Here is a 21716-nt window from a genome sequence, read left to right as displayed (position 1 = left end):
GTGCACCTTGACCCTCCTCTACAGACCACAACCGTCCTATTTTATCTAAAGGGTTGTTGCATTCCACAGTGACCGCTCCTTGCTGTGTCACATTGCCACAAGGGAGGGCCCCAAAGGGGGGTATCATCACGATCACGGGAAGGGAAATTTTAGCTTTCACGATCACAGTTACCTTGATTTTTGTTTTCACGATCACGAACACCAGTGGCAAATCACGGTCAGGGTAAAAGTTGCATGTGAAGAAAGCACGTGTTAAAGTAAACACAACCACACTGGATCTATTGTTTATTCAACACAAAGTGAGAACTGTTGCACTTTTTTTATTATTATTTTTTTAATTCTCTTTCATACACACATAGAAATGCATATCATAATTTGTAATCAGTAACAAGAATGTTGTTCTCTCTCTCTCTCTCTCTCTCTCTCTCTCTCTCTCTCTCTCTCTCTCTCTCTCTCTCTCTCTCTCTCTCTCTCTCTCTCTCTCTCTCTCTCTCTCTCTCTCTCTCTCTCTATTCTTTTTTTTTCTTTTCTTCTTAAAACGTGAAAACACTGTTTTGAGATTTATCATGAGTAATTCTTCTACCTCATGGCCCACAAAAGAGGGTCTTCGCATTGGACACCTTAATATAAACCATGCAATTAATAAATTACACGAAGTTTCCACCATGCTTTTAAACTCAGGAACACATTTTCATGTTATGGGGTTTACAGAATCAAGACTATCTGACACGATTTCGGATTCTGAGGTTTGTGTTCCAGGTTACAGTGTTGTACGCAGAAACCCCCAACAATGTAAAGAAACTGGATTGCTTGTGTATATAAGTGAATCATTGACCTACACACGTTTAACACATTTAGAACAGTTTGTGGAATCCGTCTGGATCGAGGTCAAATTAAAAAAGGCACCTCCAATGCTTATTGGTTTCTGCTATAGAAATCCAGCAGAACGTGTAAACTGGACGGACAAATGTTCACATATATGTTAGATGCTGCTTTGTTAGAATCAAAAGAAACCATTCTCTTAGGAGATTTTAACATTGATTTATTAAAACAAAATAAACCATGGTTAGATATGTTCAACCTTTATGATCTCAAACAAGTCGTGAACACCCCTACTAGGGTTACTGCATCTACAAGCACTTTGATAGATCATGTCTATGTTTCTAACACCCGTAACGTTGCAGAAGTTTGTGTTCCAACCAGCGGCTGTAGTGATCATTTTCCTGTTTGTCTCACGTGGTCAAGAAAGGGTGTAAAAATCCCCAAAGTTGGTCACAAGACAGTAAAGTACCGCTCCTTTACTAAATTTAACGAGAACGCTTTTCTTGTAGACTTAAGTAATTCTTCTCTCTCTGATGTTTATAATTATACGGATCCTGATGATGCAATAACACACTGGATAAATGTCTTTACAGAAATATACGATAAACATGCCCCGTGGAGAATTAAGAGAGTCAAGCAAATAGTAAAACCTAAATGGTTTGATACTGAATTACAAGATGCTATTGGCCATCGTCAGTGGTTTCTTAAAATCAGTTGGCAAGGAAGCAGAGTATAGAGAACAGAGAAATAAAGTAAACTCACTTAAATGAACAAAAAAAATTAAGTACTTTCATGACCTAGCGTCATCAAAGCAAAATTCAAAGAATATATGGAAAGCAATACATGAACTTACAAATAAAACGATTGCCAGTCATTCAAGTTGTGTTAAGGACATATCCCCTGATGATTTAAACACGCATTTTTCTAAAATAGCTGAAAAAATTATTACAAATGACAAATCCAATTTGAACAATTTGAAAGTGTTAGAAGAATATTGTGAGTCGAAACAAGTTTCAAGTCAAGCGAATATTCCTCTACTTACAGTACCTGAAGTTTTTTACGCACTTACACACCTTAAGCAAACAGGCTCCCGGGGAATCGACGGCCTCGATGGTAGGATTCTTAAATTGTCAGCCCCTGTAATTTCTGAAACACTCACTTACCTTTATAATCTTTGTTTAGGCCACAAAAAAAAAATTGTCTGTTTCTGGTAACATGGCTAAAAAAAATAGGGTCGGTAGGTAGGGATTCTTTTTTTTTTTTTTTTTTTTTTTTTCTTTTTTTTTCTTTTTTTTACACCCCATGTAGACCAATAAAACTAACTTTAAAAATCGCGCAAAGAGACTGGATTCACTATACATAGAGACAAGACACTCAACACATTTACAAATCGTCAGCGGACTTTCGTTTTCACACGTTTTTGTTGTTCATTTTCTCACCCTGTCCTTTACCACCAAAAAATAAATAAAAAAATTTTGAGTTTGGAAAAAAAAAGTTTAGGGTCGGCGCCGAAATTTAGGGTCGGTCAGGTGACCAGAAACAGACAATTTTTTTTTTTTTGGCCTTAGACAACAATTATTTCCCAGTCGCCCTGAAACAGGCTAAAGTCATTCCTCTGTTTAAATCAGGTGATAAAAAAGACCCATCAAACTATAGGCCAATTTCAATATTGTCTGTTTTATCAAAACCACTTGAAAAACACATTAACAAACATATTCTAATGCATCTTAACCAAAACAATTTACTTCACCCTAAACAATCGGGTTTTAGAGCTAACCATTCCTGCCATACTGCCTTAGTTTCTCTTGTTGATCAATGGCTGGAGAAAATAAACGACAATGAATTCTGTGGTGCCATTTTTGTTGATTTTGCTAAAGCCTTTGACGTTATTGATCACACGTTATTACTGAGAAAATTTGCATTGTATGGCGTCGGAATCGAAACTGTCAAACTTATTAGTTCATTTCTCACCGGCAGACAACAGACTGTACTAACAAACGCCTCGGCGTCGAGCATGCAAGAAGTAAAATACGGTGTACCACAAGGATCGGTTTTAGGACCCCTCCTCTTCTCTATATACATTAATGACCTCCCCCTACATATTCAAAATGTATGTGAACTTTTTGCAGATGACACCACAATTCACTCCAGCAACACAAATGTAACTCGCTTATCAGAATCACTTCAAAGGAGTTTAAACCAGTTGACAGAGTGGACTGAACTAAACCATATGTCTCTTAACCCAAAGAAAACCAAATATATGGTCATAACAACAAGACAAAAACGCCAGAATATTTGTTCAGCTGGTCCTGCTTTAATGATAGATGGTGAAATAGTGGAAAAAGTCGACCATCACAAACTGCTGGGTGTTAATATCGATAACAACTTGTCTTGGTCAACCCACATAGAGCAACTTAGTAAAGTGGTGTCTAAGAAAGTGTATCTCTTATCTAGAATTAAACACTTCCTGAACTGCCAAACCAGAAAGTTATTCTTCATTGCTCATATTCAATCTGTTATTGATTACGCATCCACTCTATGGGACTCCGCAAGTGAAAATTCCTTAAAACCACTCAGCAGATTACATAAAAGAGCGCTAAAAGTAGTATTACTAAAGCACACTACCCTCACAGAGTTAGACTACATACATTTAGGGATCTTACCTCTAAAGTCAAGACTGCTTTTTAACAAAGGAATCTTTATGCATAAAATCATATCCGAAACTCTACCCCAAACCATTTGTTCAAAGTTCTCTTTGAAGAATTCACACCACCTTATGAAATTTAACACTCCTCTTCCTAGGATAGACTTATTTAAGTCTAGTCTAGTTTATTCAGGTGGCCGTCTCTGGAACGCTCTTCCGAATGCCTTACTGTAAGCTACCAGCACAGATTCTTTCAAAAACAAATATATATCCCATTTAATGAAAATAGTATATTCTTGATTGTTATGTCCTTTGGGACACAGTCACTCACTTTTGATTTATTGTTTTGTTTATGAAATTATGATGTTCTGCATAATATCCATTGTCTTACAGAGTTGATGTACTATTGCATATAGTATTCTGACTCTAATTGACTTGCAAATTTTTACTTTGCACCTTGTCATGAACATTTATAAACTACAATGTTTCATATAATGCACTTATGTACATAAACTTATACTGTTTTACTAATTATGTAAGTATGTAGTAGTAGTTATTATAGTAGATTTAGTCCCTCTTTAGGGCGAGGGCCAGATGCAAAAAAGTATACCAATGCTTATTCTGTTACCCTCGTAAAATAAAGAATTGTCATTGTCATTGTCATTGTCATTGTCATTGTCTCTCTCTAAACTAAAGAAACTCATCAAAAACAGAGTGAAAATAAGTGAAATTATCAACTTCCACGAAAAGAAGACTATTTGTGATATTTTTTTTAAATCTCGAAGGCTAGTTATAGGTTATTTCCAGCAAGCTTCTGAATGAATTAATGAAAATAGCGTTTAGCTTTTATTTTCTTCGATTTGTTGAAGGTGGTCCATATTAGGGGACTCACACATACTTTGAGATTTTGCAATTATTTTTTGTTTGCAGTAGAAACTCGGGGTCAGCACTGCTAAAATGTAACAAATACGGTCACTTAGCTGTCATATGTAGCAATTTTTGTGTGATAAAAACTTTGGCTGTGGACAGAAACGAGTCCGTTTTTAGCAGTGATGTTTATTTTGGGAAGAAATGAGGTCAACAGGAGTTTGGGTGCGATTTCGGCTCAAATGTACTTTAGCGCCCTGAACTTTTACCCGGCTGTTTTGCGCTCGATTTTCACGCTCACTTCTTCATTGACGTTCGAATCGATAGTTCGATGTTTTGGCATTACATTCACATCAACAATAAAACAGTACTGCTTGTTCATCATCGTCGTCCATCAACTCTCCACAACAGTAAATCCGTAACGCGCTTTAATTGTCGCCATCTTGTTGCAAGGGACGCGACTGGACACAACCCAACAGCGTTTCCGCGAAGAAAAAAACCAGACATGCGCAGTGACCCTACCGTAGCTCAACCCTGTTCCTCGCGAAAACTCGCTCCTTACAAAGTCGTTCTTGCTATGACATTGCCAGTGAGCTGTCGTCTGCATTACTTGCACGTGAAAAACCTGCAGTCAACGTGACGGTATGCAGCCTATAGCCCTTTTCAATGTCTGACCATCGCTATAGTCTATTCTATTTACAACAATACACAATACCAAAAATATGAGTAAACCGCTTCGTAACAGGAAGAATCGGTAGAAGCGGTCAGCGACGAGACAGATATGGGAGGGGGGGGGGGGGGTGTGTGTGTGTAGAAGTAATAATAGTAGAGTCCCGTGGGAACGAATGCGGGAATGGAAGAGGGTTGGATGGGGGCCCGGGGGGGGGGGGGGGGGGGGGGCTGTGATGAGTGAAGGAGAACATCTGGAATGAATCAACGGTAACAGATAATAACTGAGTCCGAGAGAGAGAGAGAGAGAGAGTAATTCTGATGTATGTGTGTGTGTGTGTGTGTGTGTGTGTGAGTGTGTGTGTGTGTGTGTGTCTGTCCGCAAATAGATATCCGATGTTTGAGAACCGATTTCAATGAAATTATGTGTGAGGCTGTAGTACAACCCAGGCTTGATCCTGTCCCAGTTCCAAAGAAAACCCCGGTCAAAGTGATGAACGACCTGCGACCTGTAGCATTGACTTCTGCTGTCATGAAGGTTCTTGAGCGACTAGTATTAGTGAAGCTTCAGGTGCTTACCGCGGAGTTTATGGATCCGTGGCAGTTTGCCTATAGAAAGGGTAGAAGTGTTGAAGATGCCGTTTTACATGTGTTGCACAGTATCTATTCTCATCTGGATAAACCTGGAGCATGTGTTAGACTGATGTTTTTTGACTTTTCTAGCGCGTTCAATACGATACAGCCTCACCTTCTTGCTGAAAAGCTACTGAAGATGAAAATTAGCGTTCCAACTGTATTGTGGGTCACAGACTATCTGACCAACCGACCCCAGTTTGTTAGGGCTGGTACAGTACCATCTAATGGCCCGAACACAAACACCAGTGCTCCGCAGACCGCGCTATCTAGTGTACTGAATACCAACACAGGAGCTCCGCAGGGAACAGTATTGTCACCTTTTCTGTTCTCCCTGTATACTGCTGACTGCAGGAGTTCTCACGGGTCGTGCTTCATCGACAAATTTGCTGACGATACTGGACTTACAGGACAGATTACTGACGACAATGACACACACTACAGACAAGAAGTTAACAGCTTTGTGGACTGGTGCGACGAGAATTACCTGGACTTGAACACAGGAAAAACTAAAGAAATGATTTTTGACACTAGAAGAAAAAAGGTAGCACACAAGCCTATCGTGATAGCTGGTGTTGAAGTCGAACAGGTTGAAAGCTATCGCTACCTAGGTGTAGTGATCGACAACAAGCTGTCTTGGCATGCCAACACTGACCAAATCTTGAAGAAAGCGCACACGCGCATGTACTGTCTAAGGAAGCTTAGATCGTTCTCTGTTCGTAATGACATCCTGCAAATGTTCTATCTGTCCACTGTTGGTAGCGTGTTGACATATGCATGTGTGTGCTGGGGGGGTAACCTTAGTAAACAGGATAGTGACAGGCTAGAAAAGCTAGTCAAGAAGGCTGGATCTGTTGTAGGCAGGAAACAAGAGACCATTGAATCAGTTTGCCAGAGACGACTGACTGACCGACTGACCTCAATTTTGGCTGACGAGACACACCCACTGAAACCTGAATTTGACTCTCGACGCATTGACAGGAGTGGTAGACTGAGGGCTATGGTTGCTAGAACGTCACGTTTCCGCAATTCTTTTGTTCCCAGAGCTATCCATGCTTTCAACCAATCACATGTTAGAGGCCTCTATCATGTTTCTCTGTCATAATTATTACTGTACTCTGTTGCTGGGTTATCTGTAATGTATGTATTTTTAGTAACTGTATTACCGTAGCCCAAATGTGCGGTGTTCTAGTCGACATGTGGTGCTTTGTAAACCTTGTGTGCGCGTGGATGTGGAGGTGGACTCTTGGACGTCTTTTTGTTATTGGAATTATGGTTTTTGTTAAATTGTATTGCTGTTGCTGTTGTTGTGTGAGTGAGTTGTGAGTTGGCAGACTTGACTTGACGGATGACTGTTTGCGTAAGTGAGACTGTGTTTAGTATGCATTCTTATTCTTTTGATTGGAAATGAGTATTGTTACAACATAATTTCCATATGGATTAATAAATTTGAGTTGAGTTGAGTTGAGTTGAGTTGATCCTCTCCATAATTCAGGTCGGCGGGATAACTAATTGACCCTCACGGGCAAAAGGAAACCCGAGGTGCTATATAATATGACTAAAAACTGTAGGCAGTTCGATCACGTAATTGTCCAGTCGGGGCGGTATCCTGATAAATTTAATATCCTTTCTTCAGTCAAAATATAAATAACTAAGTTTCTTGAGGGAAATAGTCTGAGATTTCTTCAGTCAAAATATAATACAGCTAAGCAAACACCATCTCAGTGATGTTTTTCAATGTAAGGGGAGCAACTGTTTCTTTAATATATCCTAACAAGCACACAAGAGTACTTCCCCTTCTTGTCGTACATCGTTCTTCTGTTTTTAACGGCTGTCTGTCCTCCCACTTTTGAGAGTAAGAAAGTTTATTGTATGGTATCACCAAGTTTTCCCATAGGAATGTTATCAAAAGTATTGACCATCATGTTATCTGTCAAGTTTTCCCATCCTCTTTTTCGTCACTGACTTCTTTTTCATAAGTAATCGTCACTTCCGGTAAGGAAGCAAAATGGCGTCGTATGTCTTCTGCTTTCGATGTTGCCGCGATGGTACATTTGGACCAGGCCATGTACCGCTCAAAGAAGTTCCAGTCGTCAGACTAGACACACAACACGTTGGTGAGGATTCTTATATTTTAACCGAAACTGTGGTTCTGTTTGATATCCGATGAACACGTCAAATATGTCCGTGTCAAGACAAACTGTTGAACATAAACAGTACTACTACTACAACTGCAGTACAAGCATAATGTGTACTGTGTCCACTACTCTGTGTTTTCACCAAATCATTGTGCTTACGTGATGAGATGTCATAACAGCTAAATTGTAATGGATGCATAGTAGAGATGTGTAACTGATTTACCTAGATGAGTATTGTCTGTGTTATTCACTTGTTCAGATTCCACACTGTGGCCAAGCCCTCCTTGATATTTTTGTTACTCTTGACATTTGTTTCAGTACGTGGAAATAAGGGAATGCTCCGAATAGATCTACATTCTTAGTTGTTTTAAACGTAATATTTGGGTTGTGAAATATATTCATTTAAGAAATATAGTTGTTGTTCACCACAACTGCTAGCTCGGTCTTGTCGAAAAATGACTGTCTTGATCTGTGTAAAGTGTCAGTACTTATGGTACAAAATTCAAAACAATGTATAATACCTCAGAAATCTGTATTTTCCAGGCAATGATGTGGTGATTGTGAAAAATGGAAGGAGAATATGTGGTACCGGTGCTGCTCTTGCCAATGCTCCCATTGCACAGAACAAAGCTTACTTTGAAATCAAGATACAGTGTACAGGTAAGTCAAGTATTATGTTAGTAGTTATCGTTAGATGTGGCTGTGATATCCACATTTATCAGTCACAATGTCGAGAAAGGAGGAATCATATCAGATCGAGGCGTAAGCCGAGATCTGATATGTTTCCGCCTTTTGAGACATTGTGACTGATAAATGTGGATATCACAGCCACATCTAACGATAACGAATTTATTGCGTTTTGTTTTGGACAGTTTCATGCATCCTTTTTCAAAATAAACAAGACAGGCTCTTACGTAAACCTCCCGTCGGTAGCTGCTAAGGAGTCTTTCACCTCAAGGTCTCGGCCAACCAAGACTATGGCATACTCGTAGCAAAGCCGCCGAATGGTACCGTAAACCAAGAATAGTGACGTAAGAGAATAGAATGTCGTCTTTTGATTTGGAACGTGACGTGTTTCAGAACTTCTTCTCGGTAACTCGGATGGTCGTTTTCACTGAACGATGGACATTGAAGTGATCAGAATTTCAGAGAATTCTCTTTTACTTTCACAGAACTGTCCCTGCTGAAAGACTTGCGATTATGTAACAATGCGCGAGTCGCAATGATCCAGGTAGGAATTATGCACAGTGAATGTGACCTCTTCCAAGTTCCAGTCTCTCTCCCTTTCAAAGATTGGGCATGCTTTTCTCTTTTTTGACGATTTGCCTTGTCGCTTGTTGTGTACTCAATTCTTCATCAAAGAAGGTTTATGGGAAATAATTATCTCGCTCCACTGTTTTTGAAGTGACCGTCTAAAGATGGCGCCCATAAGTGATTAGTCACTTCCTGCGATATATCACTTGGCTATGACGACTTCCTGCGATATATCAATTGATGCATGTTTGACCAATGGTTAGTTACAGTTTCGTCATGTGACCTGTAAGAACGCAATAATACTGTGTATCATTATGTATTAGTTATTATTAATGTACATACACATGTGAGATGTTGCTGTTAAGTAGGGCTTGTTTTGTTCCATACTTATATCCGTCGTATGTTACTGTTGTGGAACCCCCTTTTCAAAGAAAAACCTGGGCAAAAACAAAGAAAATGAGGCCTAGAAAGAATTATAATCAACCCCTACTTCACTGCCACAGTATAACAGCATTTTGGTATTGCTGTGCGCCAGGGCAAATTTCGCTTTCTTCTGTAGGTTCACTAATCTGTTCACTGCTCAATCATTTATTGAGATCTATATATCTCTTAGATCTTTGGCATGTGGTTTGCTTACACAGACCTGTTTACCCTTACGATTTTGGCGTAATTTATTACGATTTTCTGCAAAAAATACGCCATTCCGCTATCCGTGTCAAGACTACGATTTTCATTAATAAAAAAAAATGTAAAAATTTTTTTTTTATTATTAATTCACATGTTTGGCATTGTTTTTTTCAATGGCAAAATGGGGTGAAAAAGCACAGGAATGATGGATATGTGCATGATTGCGTTTTGCAGACACAGTTGTCATGTGCGTTGTAATTGGCGACGAATGCTGGATGATTACTATTTTGGGGCCAGGATTACTATTTTTGGGGCTGAGCATTACTCCAAAACACTTATGGGTGTAAACAGGTCTGCTTACATCCTTGGCTATTATCTGATAACATGATCATTGGACTTTGTTTGTGATTGTTATAGTAAAAATCGATATAATGACCATTTTTGTCAAAAATTACAGTTTCCAAACTTTCACACACACACTGCAGCACGTAAAACCGCAGAAAACACAGCTAAAACTGGTGTCAAACATCAGGTACTCACATTACAGCCCATAACAATATTCTTCTGTGTGGTAATCCATAAATCACTTCTTGTAGAGCTTCCAGAACACTGTATCATTTGAAAACAGGTCTACAAGTTGATGTCCGACTTTCGGCCGCCATTTTGAATGTTATAGATCGGAAAAAACTTCTAAAAATGTTTTTACCACGTGGTACTAACTTATCTGAACGATCAATGGGAAAGAACTGTGTTTAAACCCCTACAAGAACTTGGACAGTCATGGTTACCTCCCATTTAGTTTTCACAAATGTCCTGAAAAGTGCTGATGTAAATACGTGTATGGGCGTTTGACAAACCAAACATGACCACGTATCTAGTACGTGCTGGGCAGTGAAGGGGTTAAAATTATGGTAAATTTACAAAGGTTACAAACAAAGATAAAGCAGCTAGAGTCTTAAAATGGTGGAAAACGTACAAGATGGTTTCACTGTGTGTATTAGGCCAACAACAAAAAATAGTCTGTTTACGGTATCCCGACCGACCCTATTTTTTCGCGCGACCCTAGACTTTTTTGGCATTTGGGAAAAGAAAAAAAAATTTAAAAATAATTTTAAAAAAATAAAATAAATAAAAGTCTTTGTTTTTTGGCAAAATAACTTAAAAATATGGTTTTTTGGAGAGAGAAAAAATTCATGAACTACCGACCCTATTTTTTTTGCCTATGTTACCGTAAACAGACTATTTATTTTTTTTGGCCTTATGGTACAGACCAGAATCAGGTGGATGAGAGAAACGACGACGCCTGCCTGTCATGCAGGTGAGAAAAAAACAGTTTGTGTGAATACAATTGCAAAGAATGATTTGTTCAGAGCTTGGAGTTACCAGGGGTGGGTTGCATGAGGGAACTCAAATTCCAAGCTCAAACGTTTCGACTTTACTCTAAAGCTTGGTCTGTTAAGAACCCGCAAAGCACGAAACAAAGTGGGTGTGCATGAGCCGTCTTTAGGGCCGACTCAACAGAGAAAGAGGGCAAGTTGACGTTGTCGACCTAGTTAGAGCGTTAGTGGGAGATTCCATGACGTCACGGGAAATGTGGTCAGCAACAGCCAATGCAAACTGCAGTCTAGTAGGTTCGCGGGAAAAGGGCGCATCAGAGACCGTCTGTTACACAATAATGTACTCTGCGGCATCTGGGCGCATTCAAGCATGCACAGGAAGCGCGCGCTCATTCCAACACAGGAGATGCCATGTGTAGTACAAAGTAGAGCGTACAGCGTTATAGTACTATTTTGTGCATTGTGCATGTTGGATCGAGTAGAAGAAAAATAAAGATTGTCTTCTTGATATATCTTGAATCGCTCTCTACTGAAAAGGTAAACATCGACCACAAATTAAAAAAGAAAATACAAAAAGAAGATAAAAATACAGTAATTACAAAAAAACACGAATTATATCAAAACAAACAAGTCGCGTAAGGCGAAAATACAATATTTAGTCAAGTAGCTGTCGAACTCACAGAATGAAACTGAACGCAATGCCATTTTTCAGCAAGACCGTATACTCGTAGCATCGTCAGTCCACCGCTCATGGCAAAGGCAGTGAAATTGACAAGAAGAGCGGAGTAGTAGTTGCGCTAAGAAGGATAGCACGCTTTTCTGTACCTCTCTTTGTTTTAACTTTCTGAGCGTGTTTTTAATCCAAACATATCATATATATATGTTTTTGGAATCAGGAACCGACAAGGAATAAGATGAAAGTGTTTTTAAATTGATTTCGAAAATTTAATTTTGATCATAATTTTTATATTTTTAATTTTCAGAGCTTGTTTTTAATCCAAATATAACATATTTATATGTTTTTGGAATCAGAAAATGATGGAGAATAAGATGAACATAAATTTGGATCGTTTTATAAAAAAATAATTTTTTTTTATAATTTTCAAAGTCATTAATTAATTTTTAAGCCACCAAGCTGAAATGCAATACCGAAGTCCGGGCTTCGTCGGAGATTACTTGACCAAAATTTCAACCAATTTGGTTGAAAAATGAGAGCGTGACAGTGCCGCCTCAACTTTCAGGAAAAGCCGGATATGACGTCATCAAAGACATTTATCAAAAAAATGAAAAAAACGTCTGAGGATATCATACCCAGGAACTCTCATGTCAAATTTCATAAAGATCGGTCCAGTAGTTTAGTCTGAATCGCTCTACACACACACACAGACAGACACACATACACCACGACCCTCGTCTCGATTCCCCCCTCTATGTTGAAACATTTAGTCAAAACTTGACTAAATGTAAAAAAGAAAAAAAAAAGATAAATAAATAAAATTTTAAAAATCAAATTATAAAACAATATAGCTATTCTGATGGACACGCGGGGGAATTCGGGGGCTGTGATTGGATGGTCTCTTCCGATCATCAAAGCATAATGCTACGGAAGTCGGCCATTTTACTCAATATCCAAAAGCATATTGAGAAAAATGGCCGACTTTCTTATCTCGTAACTCCACACTAAATACCCACTTCCCCTCTGAAGTATTGATGTACAGCCCATGGCACTAACATTCATGTAGTCGTTTATAACTGAGGATGAACAATTCGCTTCATGACGAGACAAGTATAAATGCCATTCACCCAAACTGAAATTGACTTCGCTGCCGTCTGCTCGCATTGTGGCACCTGCGCAAAACTAATATAAGAAATAATAACTAAGAAACGGCGTCTGCTATCAAATCCTGAGATCAACGCATCGACGGAAAAACTGTCCTTTTGTAAGTTTGGAACAACAAATCAAGGTCAGAACAGCTATATAATCGCTATTGTGTTTTCAGCGTAGCAATAGGGTCCGATATTTAGACGAGACAAGTATAATGCGACTCGTCGGCATTATACTTGTCTCGTCTAAATATCGGACCCTATTGCTATGCTGAAAACACAATAGCTGTTACTTTAATAACTATTAGAGACAGCATTATGTAACAAAAGATGATTTCTAACAAATAAAAAAAAAAGACAACAAAATATAAATTTATTAATGATTGAATAAATAAATACATAAATACATATTTCAACAAATAAAAAAAATAAAAAATGATTTCACCCTAAAGAAAACAAAAACAAAAACCTTTTGGTTGCCGGGCACAGATGAAGTAAACAAGAAAGTTGTCTAACTCCGTCGCGTTGGTGCGACCTATTATAGCACCAAATGATAAAAGGTTTTAAAAAATCATCTTGCAAGCGGCAACTGGCTGGTTAAGTCTGTTATCTCTGCCAAGCTCAGCGTTAAGCCTGGGGGGGAGCTGAGGCTCAAAGTTAAGCAAAAAACGCTGTGCTCAACGAACGTAAGACCGCTCATGCACCCCGGTTTTTGCGCTTTCGGCGTAAAGTCAACCATCTCAACTTTGAGCACATTTCCACCCAGCTTAAGTCGTCTCATGCAACCCGCCCCTGTGTTCTAACTGGGACATCACAGCTTGGAGTAGGAGGATATAAATTGGCATAATCCATACAGTCCATATCACACTATTCACAGTGCAGCTAATATAAATATCTCTGTGGCATATCTTGTCACAGATTGCAAAGTGTCACATATCACTGACTGCCCTTGTGTGAGAGCTAGTGTATCTTCTGGTGTTACGTGGTGTATTTTGTATGAAATAATTGTGTGGCTGAAAAATTTGCTTTTTTTAAGCCATTACAAATATGATGTGCTGTTGTTTGAAAGAAGCAGATGGGTTTGTTTGTTTTTTCACTGTGCTTTTCTCATGAGAAAGAAATTAAAATTATTAATATAGATATGATTGGGTCATAAAACATTGTCCACACTGAAAAGGTGCACTGTGGGCAGTCTAACAAACATTATAATGTTCCTGCTTTTTAAAATATTCTTACGTGAGATGGCATAAATGCAGATGCACAAATACATTTTAGACAATGGTACACTTAAGGCCTAACAAGAAGGGCAAAGCCCATACGACTCACATGCTTTAATCATTTTTCCTACCAAAATACATGTGACCTTGACCCAAGGTCAAGGTGATCCAAGGTCATGCAACACAAAGCTGGTAATTCAAGACATAGGAAGTACAATGGTGCTTATTGGCTCTTTTTACCATGAGATATGGTCACTTTTAGTGGTTCACTACCTTATTTTGGTCACATTTCATAAGGGTCAAAGTGACCTTGACCTTGATCATATGTGACCAAATGTGTCTCATGATGAAAGCATAACATGTGCCCCACATAATTTTTAAGTTTGAAACAGTTATCTTCCATAGTTCAGGGTCAAGGTCACTTCAAAATATGTATACAATCCAACTTTGAAGAGCTCCTGTGACCTTGACCTTGAAGCAAGGTAAACCAAACTGGTATCAAAAGATGGGGCTTACTTTGCCCTATATATCATATATAGGTGAGGTATTGAATCTCAAAAACTTCAGAGAAAATGGGAAAAATGTGAAAAATAGCTGTTTTTTAGGCAACATTTATGGCCCCTGCGACCTTGACCTTGAAGCAAGGTCAAGATGCTATGTATGTTTTTTGGGGCCTTGTCATCATACACCATCTTGCCAAATTTGGTACTGATAGACTGAATAGTGTCCAAGAAATATCCAACGTTAAAGTTTTCCGGACGTCCGGACGGACGGACGACTCGGGTGAGTACATAGACTCACTTTTGCTTCGCATGTGAGTCAAAAAAAAAATAGGTGTGGTTACGGTAACCCGACCTACCCTATTTTTAGGGGCCGACCCTATAACTTTTTATTACATTTGTAAAATAAAAAAACAAGAAAACGAGTGCAGAAAACGCAATGAAAGCGAAAGCGCCCGAGTCGCACACTTATTTCCCTGTCAAGTAGGTTTAATTTGTACACATTAGAAAAAAAAGTTTTAAAAAAAAAAGTGATTGCCTACCTACCTACCCTATTTTTTTTGGCTATGTTACCGTAACCACACCTATTTGTTTGTGTGGCCTAAACACCATTTGATTTATATATATATATATATGCTGAAAACTCCGGACAAATGTAAGTTGTTACACTTCAAGTCTTGACAAGGGTTGGCAGGTCTGCATAGATTATTTCATTAGATAGAATTCTTGTACAAAAATTCTTTATAAAAAAAAACAAGGGAAAAAAAAGTGAGTGTGTGTGTGTGTGTTTGTGCAATGCATGTGTGTTTGTGCATGAGAGTGTTTCTGTGTCTGTGCATGCCTGCATGAGTAAAATTATATTTATGCACTCAAGTTAAAAGTTTTTGTGCAGGAGTATGGGGTGTGGGTTTAGGGACGCGGAAGTGTGGAATCAACAAAGTCCCGCTGGGCGCAGACACAGACTCTTGGGTGTTGCGACAAGACGGCACAATGTATCACAACGGAGAACAGAAAGGGAAACTGACAGATGTGCCGCAAGAAGGGGACGTCATGGTGAGTGTGATTACAGATAAAGGGGAATCCCCCTTTTAAGACCTCAACAAATGTAAGAAAAACAAGTCGCGTAAGGCAAAATTACTACATTTAGTCAAGCTGTGGAACTCACAGAATGAAACTGAACGCACTGCATTTTTTCACAATGACCGTAGTCCGCCGCTCGTGCAAAAGGCAGTGAAATTAACGAGCCTGTTTAGCGCGGTAGTGGTTGCGCTCACTCACTCAGTGCTGCATAGCCAAAATGCCAAAAAGCCTATAGCGGCCCCCGCATTATTTTCCTCCTTTTTGATGATTTCCTGTTCCCACGCCTGAAGATTAACAGAGTTTGTGCGTTTGTCAGGGCGTGTGGGAAATGAGATTGGGGTGAGAGAAAGTCGAGTGTCGCTGTGTGTGTCTTGGGAGCGAGAAAGGGGTGGAGTGAGAGGGAGAGTGTACATCTATTTTTATATACAGTTGGAAGTTGAATAGTGAAGACAACTCAGTTTTGAGAGAGAGAGAGAGAGGGACTATGAGAGAGAGCGTACATCTATTACATTCTATTCAAAGTGTGAAGTTGAATTCAATAGTGAAGACAATTTCGTTTTGAGAGAGCGAGAAGGGGGGGGGGGGGGGGGGGCCATGGGACAGAGCGTACATCTATTTTAATGCACAGTGGGAAGTGTAATAGTGAAGACAATTTTGTTTTGAGGGGTGGGACAGAGCGTACATCTATTTGTATGCACAGTGGGAAGTTGAATTGTGAAGACAAATTTGTTTTGAGAGAGAGTGTGCATCTATTTCTGTGTGAAGTGTAATAGTGAAGACAATTTTGTTTTGAGAGAGAGAGTGCATCTATTTCTATGCACAGTGTGAAGTTGAATTCAACAGTGAAGACAATTTTGTTTTAAGAGAGAGAGAGGGGGCGTGGGGCACGAGACAGAGTGTGCATCTATTTTTATGCACAGTGGGAAGTGTAATAGTGAAGACGATTTTGTTTTGAGAGAGAGAGAGAGAGGGGGGGGGGGGGGGGCGCATGAGACAGAAGGACTGAATCTCTTTTTTGCATGCACTGTGAGAAGTTGAATTGTGCAGACAATTTAAGTTTGAGAGAAAGAGGGGGGGGGAGGGGGACCATGAGACAGAGCGTGCATCAATTTTTATGCACAGTGGGAAGTGGAAGACCCAAGACAATGTTATTGTGTGTGCAGGGAGTGAGTTATGATCACATAGAGATGAACTTCTTCCTCAACGGCGCGCCCCTCTCCACGCCCTTCATGGGCATCAAGGGAACCGTCTTTCCTGCTTTCTACGGTACGTTCGTGGCCTCTTTTCACTGCATTTTTAAAAATGTTTAGTCCATTTTATTTACTTTCCTACCCCATTGCTAAAAAATTCGAATTGCTTCCTCCTAGTGGAAAGCTAGCTAGAGTTACGTGTACTTACTTACTTAGGCCATTATGAACCCCCGGGGGAGCATAGGCCATCGACGACAATTCTCCATCCGACACGGTCCTGGGCTGCCCTTTCGATCTGGCTCCAGGTCTTCCCCTGCCTGTTGATCTCTGCTTCAGTGTCTCGCCTCCAACTGTTGCGCGGCCGGCCTCTCTTCCTTTTCCCTTGTGGATTCCACTTCAGGGCTTGCCTCGTGATACTGGATGCTGGCTTTCTCAGGGTGTGCCCTATCCAGCCCCATTTCCTCCGGAGAATTTGCTGCGCCGCTGGTTTCTGGTCAGCTCTCTGCCAAAGGTCTTCATTTCGGATTCTGTCCGTCCATCTGATGTTTAGGATGCGCCTCAAGCAGGTGTTGACAAAGATTTGGATCTTTCCCAGCATGGTCTCTGTTGTCCTCCATGTCTCACACCCATAGAGAAGAACAGATTTGACGTTTGAATTGAAGATCCGAAGCTTCGTCCTTTGGCTAATCTCCTTGGAACCCCAGATCTTCTTTAGCATGACAATCCCCTTGCTTTCCCAATCCTTGCTTTGACGTCCCTGTGTAATCTCCTGCATTTATGTCAGAATGACTGAGGTATTTTACGTACCACTGTGGTGAATGAGGGATGGGTCTTGGATACCGTTTCTGAGTCTGCTCATAAAGTTGACCCGGCCCGGCCTGTATTTCAACCCTTGACTGAGAGGGCCGAGGTGCATGAACCAAAAGTGGGTGCCACCCAAACAGGAGAGAACAATTAAACCACGGGTTCTGATTTGTTGATATTACAACACATCTTAGTTTCAACCAAACAAACACTGCGGGTCACGGTTGGCCTAGTGGTAAGGCGTCCGCCCCGTGATCGGGAGGTCGTGGGTTCGAACCCCGGCCGGGTCATACCTAAGACTTTAAAAATTGGCAATCTAGTGGCTGCTCCGCCTGGCGTCTGGCATTATGGGGTTAGTGCTAGGACTGGTTGGTCCGGTGTCAGAATAATGTGACTGGGTGAGACATGAAGCCTGTGCTGCGACTTCTGTCTTGTGTGTGGCGCACGTTAAATGTCAAAGCAGCACCGCCCTGATATGGCCCTTCGTGGTCGGCTGGGCGTCAAGCAAATAAAACAAACACTGCGGGTGGCTCCTGTTTGGGTGGCAACTTTCTCGTGCACCTCAGCCCTGTACGCTAGCTGGAACATTTACTTTCCTAAATGAACATTTACTTTCCTACCCCATTGCTGGGAAATTTGTAGAATGCTTCATTTTGAGGCACTTCAGAATACTTCACTTCTGGGAATACTTCATTTTGAGGCAGTGAGATGTCTGATAAAATCAGGTCTTGCTTTTGTTTCTTTCTGATAAAATCAGGTCTTGCTTTTGTTTCTTACAGTGGACAACGGGGCTGTGTTGGACGTCCAGTTTGACAAGTTTTACCACCAGCCGCCCGACGGCTTCGACAGCATCATGATTGAACAGTCTCTGCTCTAGCCATCGATCACACTGTCAGACTCTTTTTTTTTTTCACAATGTTCTGACGAATTAAATGCTCCTTCTTCTGATTGACTCTGTGTTTTTCTTTACATTGATAAATACATCATCAATGTTTTGCGATCCATTGTGTGGTGTCTGAAATCTGTGACGTGTTAATTTTGTGAACAAATTTTTGGTGAATTAGATTTTTGACCAAAAAAAAGTTTTGTGATCCATTTATGTGGTGTCTGAATTCTGTGACATGTTATTTTTATAAACAGTTTGGTGAATTAGATTTGACCAAGAAAATTAAAACCCATATCTTTATCAGAAAATGTGAATAAGGATTTGGACAACATGTCTGTTGTTTCAACAGTTTTCAGACAACAATTTTCAATGAGTCGTGCGATGATTTACTTTTTTTTTCTGTTCAATACATTGTTTTTTTCAGTTTTTAGGTTTTTTTATCAGATAACAAATGTCAGAAGTGATAATGATATAACCTTTATTTACTTTCATTTCAAGCCATAAACTGGAGAAGGGATGTAATTAACTGCATAGGGTTAACAGGTATAATCTGCTTCTTATTTGCCTTCATAACTAAGTAAAACAGAGTATGTTGATATGTAGTTTTAGATGTCAAACCATATGCTTCTTATTTGCCTTCATAACTAAGTAAAACAGAGTATGTTGATATGTAGTTTTAGATGTCAAACCATATGCTTCTTATTTGCCTTCATAACTAAGTAAAACAGAGTATGTTGATATGTAGTTTTAGATGTCAAACCATATGCTTCGTGCTAGAAAAGTTATAAGTCCATAGGTGCTCTTAGCGCTTTTTAAAAAAAAAATAAATGTAGGGTTAATCTGTCTAGAAATGTATTTATCATGTTACTAACTGACCTAGATGTTTATTTATCAAATTATTATTTAGAGCACTTACAACTACAGGGGTGACAGATACTTATGGTACTGTTTCATAAAGTGTGTGTGTAGATATAGGTGTGTGTGTGTAAATATTTTTTCTGAATTTTGAGCAAGTGATTGTGTATGAGAGTAAATGTTTGTACATGTATTTGTATGTTTTCTTTAATTTATATGTAAGTGAGGGTGTTTGATTGTAATAACCCGCTGTGTGTTCATGTATGTGGGTGATAGAGAGAGAGAGAGAGAGATCGAACTCAAACTTAAAAAAACTTTATTACAGAGACAGAGGGCTAGTGTGTGGATGTCATTATGATGTTGAGGCCGTCTGTTGAAACAAATGCATAATTGCACAAAACAATTTACTCACGTGTATAAAATAGTTAATTCATTTAACATATTCTTTAATTATATGCACCAGGTTAGCATCAAGAGCAATATATGTTAGAATTCTATACCTCATTATTGTAAATACATTTTTTAAGATAGCCATGAGGATTGACGTGTGTAACACACTCAGTTTGTGTTGCGTTGAGTGGATTGTGAGTTTTTGTGAGCCTGTAGGGAAAAAGAATTTACAATTCAGTTAACAAAACACGATATTTTTATTGGTGCTTTATGTGCTGTTTGCTTTTCCAAGAGAAATTTACACTGCGTTTACTACAAACAGGAATTGACAATTTTTTGCCACTTTTTTTTTCTCGTGTTGTGTATGATTTTGTCATGTAATCTGATTGGTTGCCAGTGTTGTTGGTTGCCAGTGGTTTTTTTTTTTTTTTTTCTTTATTTTTTTTTTATTTTTGCCAAGCACATCATCGTGGGGCTTTTAATCCATAACATGCATCCGTCTACAATGTATCTTCATTCATCCTTCAACATGTATAATAAATATGTAAATGGCAAGTATACAAGACATACAACATTAGGACCTAACCGACAGACGGACATGTAACATACCGACAATACTGATAAAAAAAAAGAGAGAGAGAGAGAGAGAGAGAGAGAGAGAGAGTGAGAGGGGGGTAACAGGGTGACAGACAGGTAAGAGGATAAGTGAAGCAGACAGACATAACACATACACACACACTCTTGCCTAAAATCTTATAAAAACCTACAATTTTAAACTGTACAAAAAGTTAAGCTGAAATGGACACTTCGCCTTGCTTGGTCAATAACCTAACATATATTCGCATAGGGTAACCACTCTGACAAAAATTCAACATTTCTATTCCTGATAAGATTCAATTTCTTTTCAATGTAATATCTTTGTTTTAATATTTTCAAAAAAACATTCAAAAGCGGAACTGAGCCCTGAAGTTTACATTTATAAATATAATATTTTCCTAAAAGAATAATCAAATCTAAAACATTATCAGTGTTCACATTATCATCATTTCCAAATATTATCAATCCTTTTGAAAAAGTCAAATGTTCACAATGTAAACATTCTTTGTGCAATACGTTATTCAATTTAATCCAGAAGGTTTTAACAATCATACATTCCCAAAATAAGTGAAAAATTGTCTCTTCATGATACCCGCAAAATGTGCAGAGCGTTGAATTTTTAATTTTACATAAATATAAATATTTATTACAAGGTAGAATCCGGTGTAGGAGTCGCAGCTGAAACCACCTTAAACTGACATCAACAGTACTTTGAAAGGGTTTCAAGAAAATTAATTTCCAATTCATATTAATTTCACTGGTGCTATTCCATTTTGGTTGCCAGTGTTGTGACGAGAGACGAGGAGTGTTTGGGGAGGTGGGGGAGGCATCTTTCTTGAGGTCTCTTTTAAGTCTATACATAAAGCTAAATTAATGTTAGAATTACGCGTGTGTGTGTGTGTTTGCTATTGTGCACTTGTTTCTGTTTGGTTGCTGTGTTCATGCTTCGGTCAATCATCAATGTTATTCATATTGAATTTTGAAGTTAATGAACATTCTTCTTGACTGTGAGACCTGATGTTCAGTTGGTAGAGCACTGGACTTGTGATCGAAAGGTCGCTGGTTCGAATCCGGGCCGGGACGGACACGGGTCAACTTTATGTGCAGACCCAGAGACGGAAGCCATGTCCCACCCCCGTGTCATCACAACGGCACGTAAAAGACCTTGGTCATTCTGCCATAAGTGCAGGTGGCTGAATACACCTAAACACGCAGACACCTGGGTAGCGCGACTCCGTTGCTGCTAGCTTTCCACTGGGAGGAAGCGACCCGAATTTCCCAGCGATGGGACAGTAAAGTAATGAAAATGAAAATGAAATGAACAAATGAAATGAACACATGTAAAACATTACAGAAGGTATTTTGGAAGATAAGAGGCTGTT

At 39.3% G+C, this 21716-nt stretch overlaps 1 protein-coding gene across 1 annotated transcript; it reads left to right on the top strand.

Moving 5' to 3' along the window:
* The first annotated feature begins 7598 nt into the window (after positions 1-7598).
* On the top strand, positions 7599-18674 carry LOC138945781 (SPRY domain-containing protein 7-like). The gene is made up of 5 exons (XM_070317291.1): positions 7599-7752; positions 8317-8433; positions 15425-15585; positions 16776-16878; positions 18386-18674. The coding sequence occupies exons 1-5, from the start codon at positions 7644-7646 to the stop codon at positions 18481-18483; spliced, it is 588 nt and encodes a 195-aa protein (XP_070173392.1). The 5' UTR covers positions 7599-7643; the 3' UTR covers positions 18484-18674.
* The last annotated feature ends 3042 nt before the right edge of the window (positions 18675-21716 follow it).

This window comes from Littorina saxatilis, linkage group LG13, assembly GCF_037325665.1.
Source record: "Littorina saxatilis isolate snail1 linkage group LG13, US_GU_Lsax_2.0, whole genome shotgun sequence".
Lineage (NCBI taxonomy): Eukaryota > Metazoa > Mollusca > Gastropoda > Littorinimorpha > Littorinidae > Littorina > Littorina saxatilis.
The sequence above is the reverse complement of the archived record's forward strand: the minus strand, read 5'-3'. Positions and strand labels throughout refer to the sequence as shown.

What these genes read in the sequence shown, in the direction of transcription:
- LOC138945781 (XM_070317291.1), top strand. Translation starts at nt 7,644, where the DNA reads ATGGCGTCGTATGTCTTCTGCTTTCGATGTTGCCGCGATGGTACATTT. An exon ending in ACTAGACACACAACACGTTG is followed by an intron (nt 7,753 to 8,316) that starts GTGAGGATTCTT and finishes TGTATTTTCCAG; the next exon opens with GCAATGATGTGGTGATTGTG. An exon ending in CGCAAGAAGGGGACGTCATG is followed by an intron (nt 15,586 to 16,775) that starts GTGAGTGTGATT and finishes TTGTGTGTGCAG; the next exon opens with GGAGTGAGTTATGATCACAT.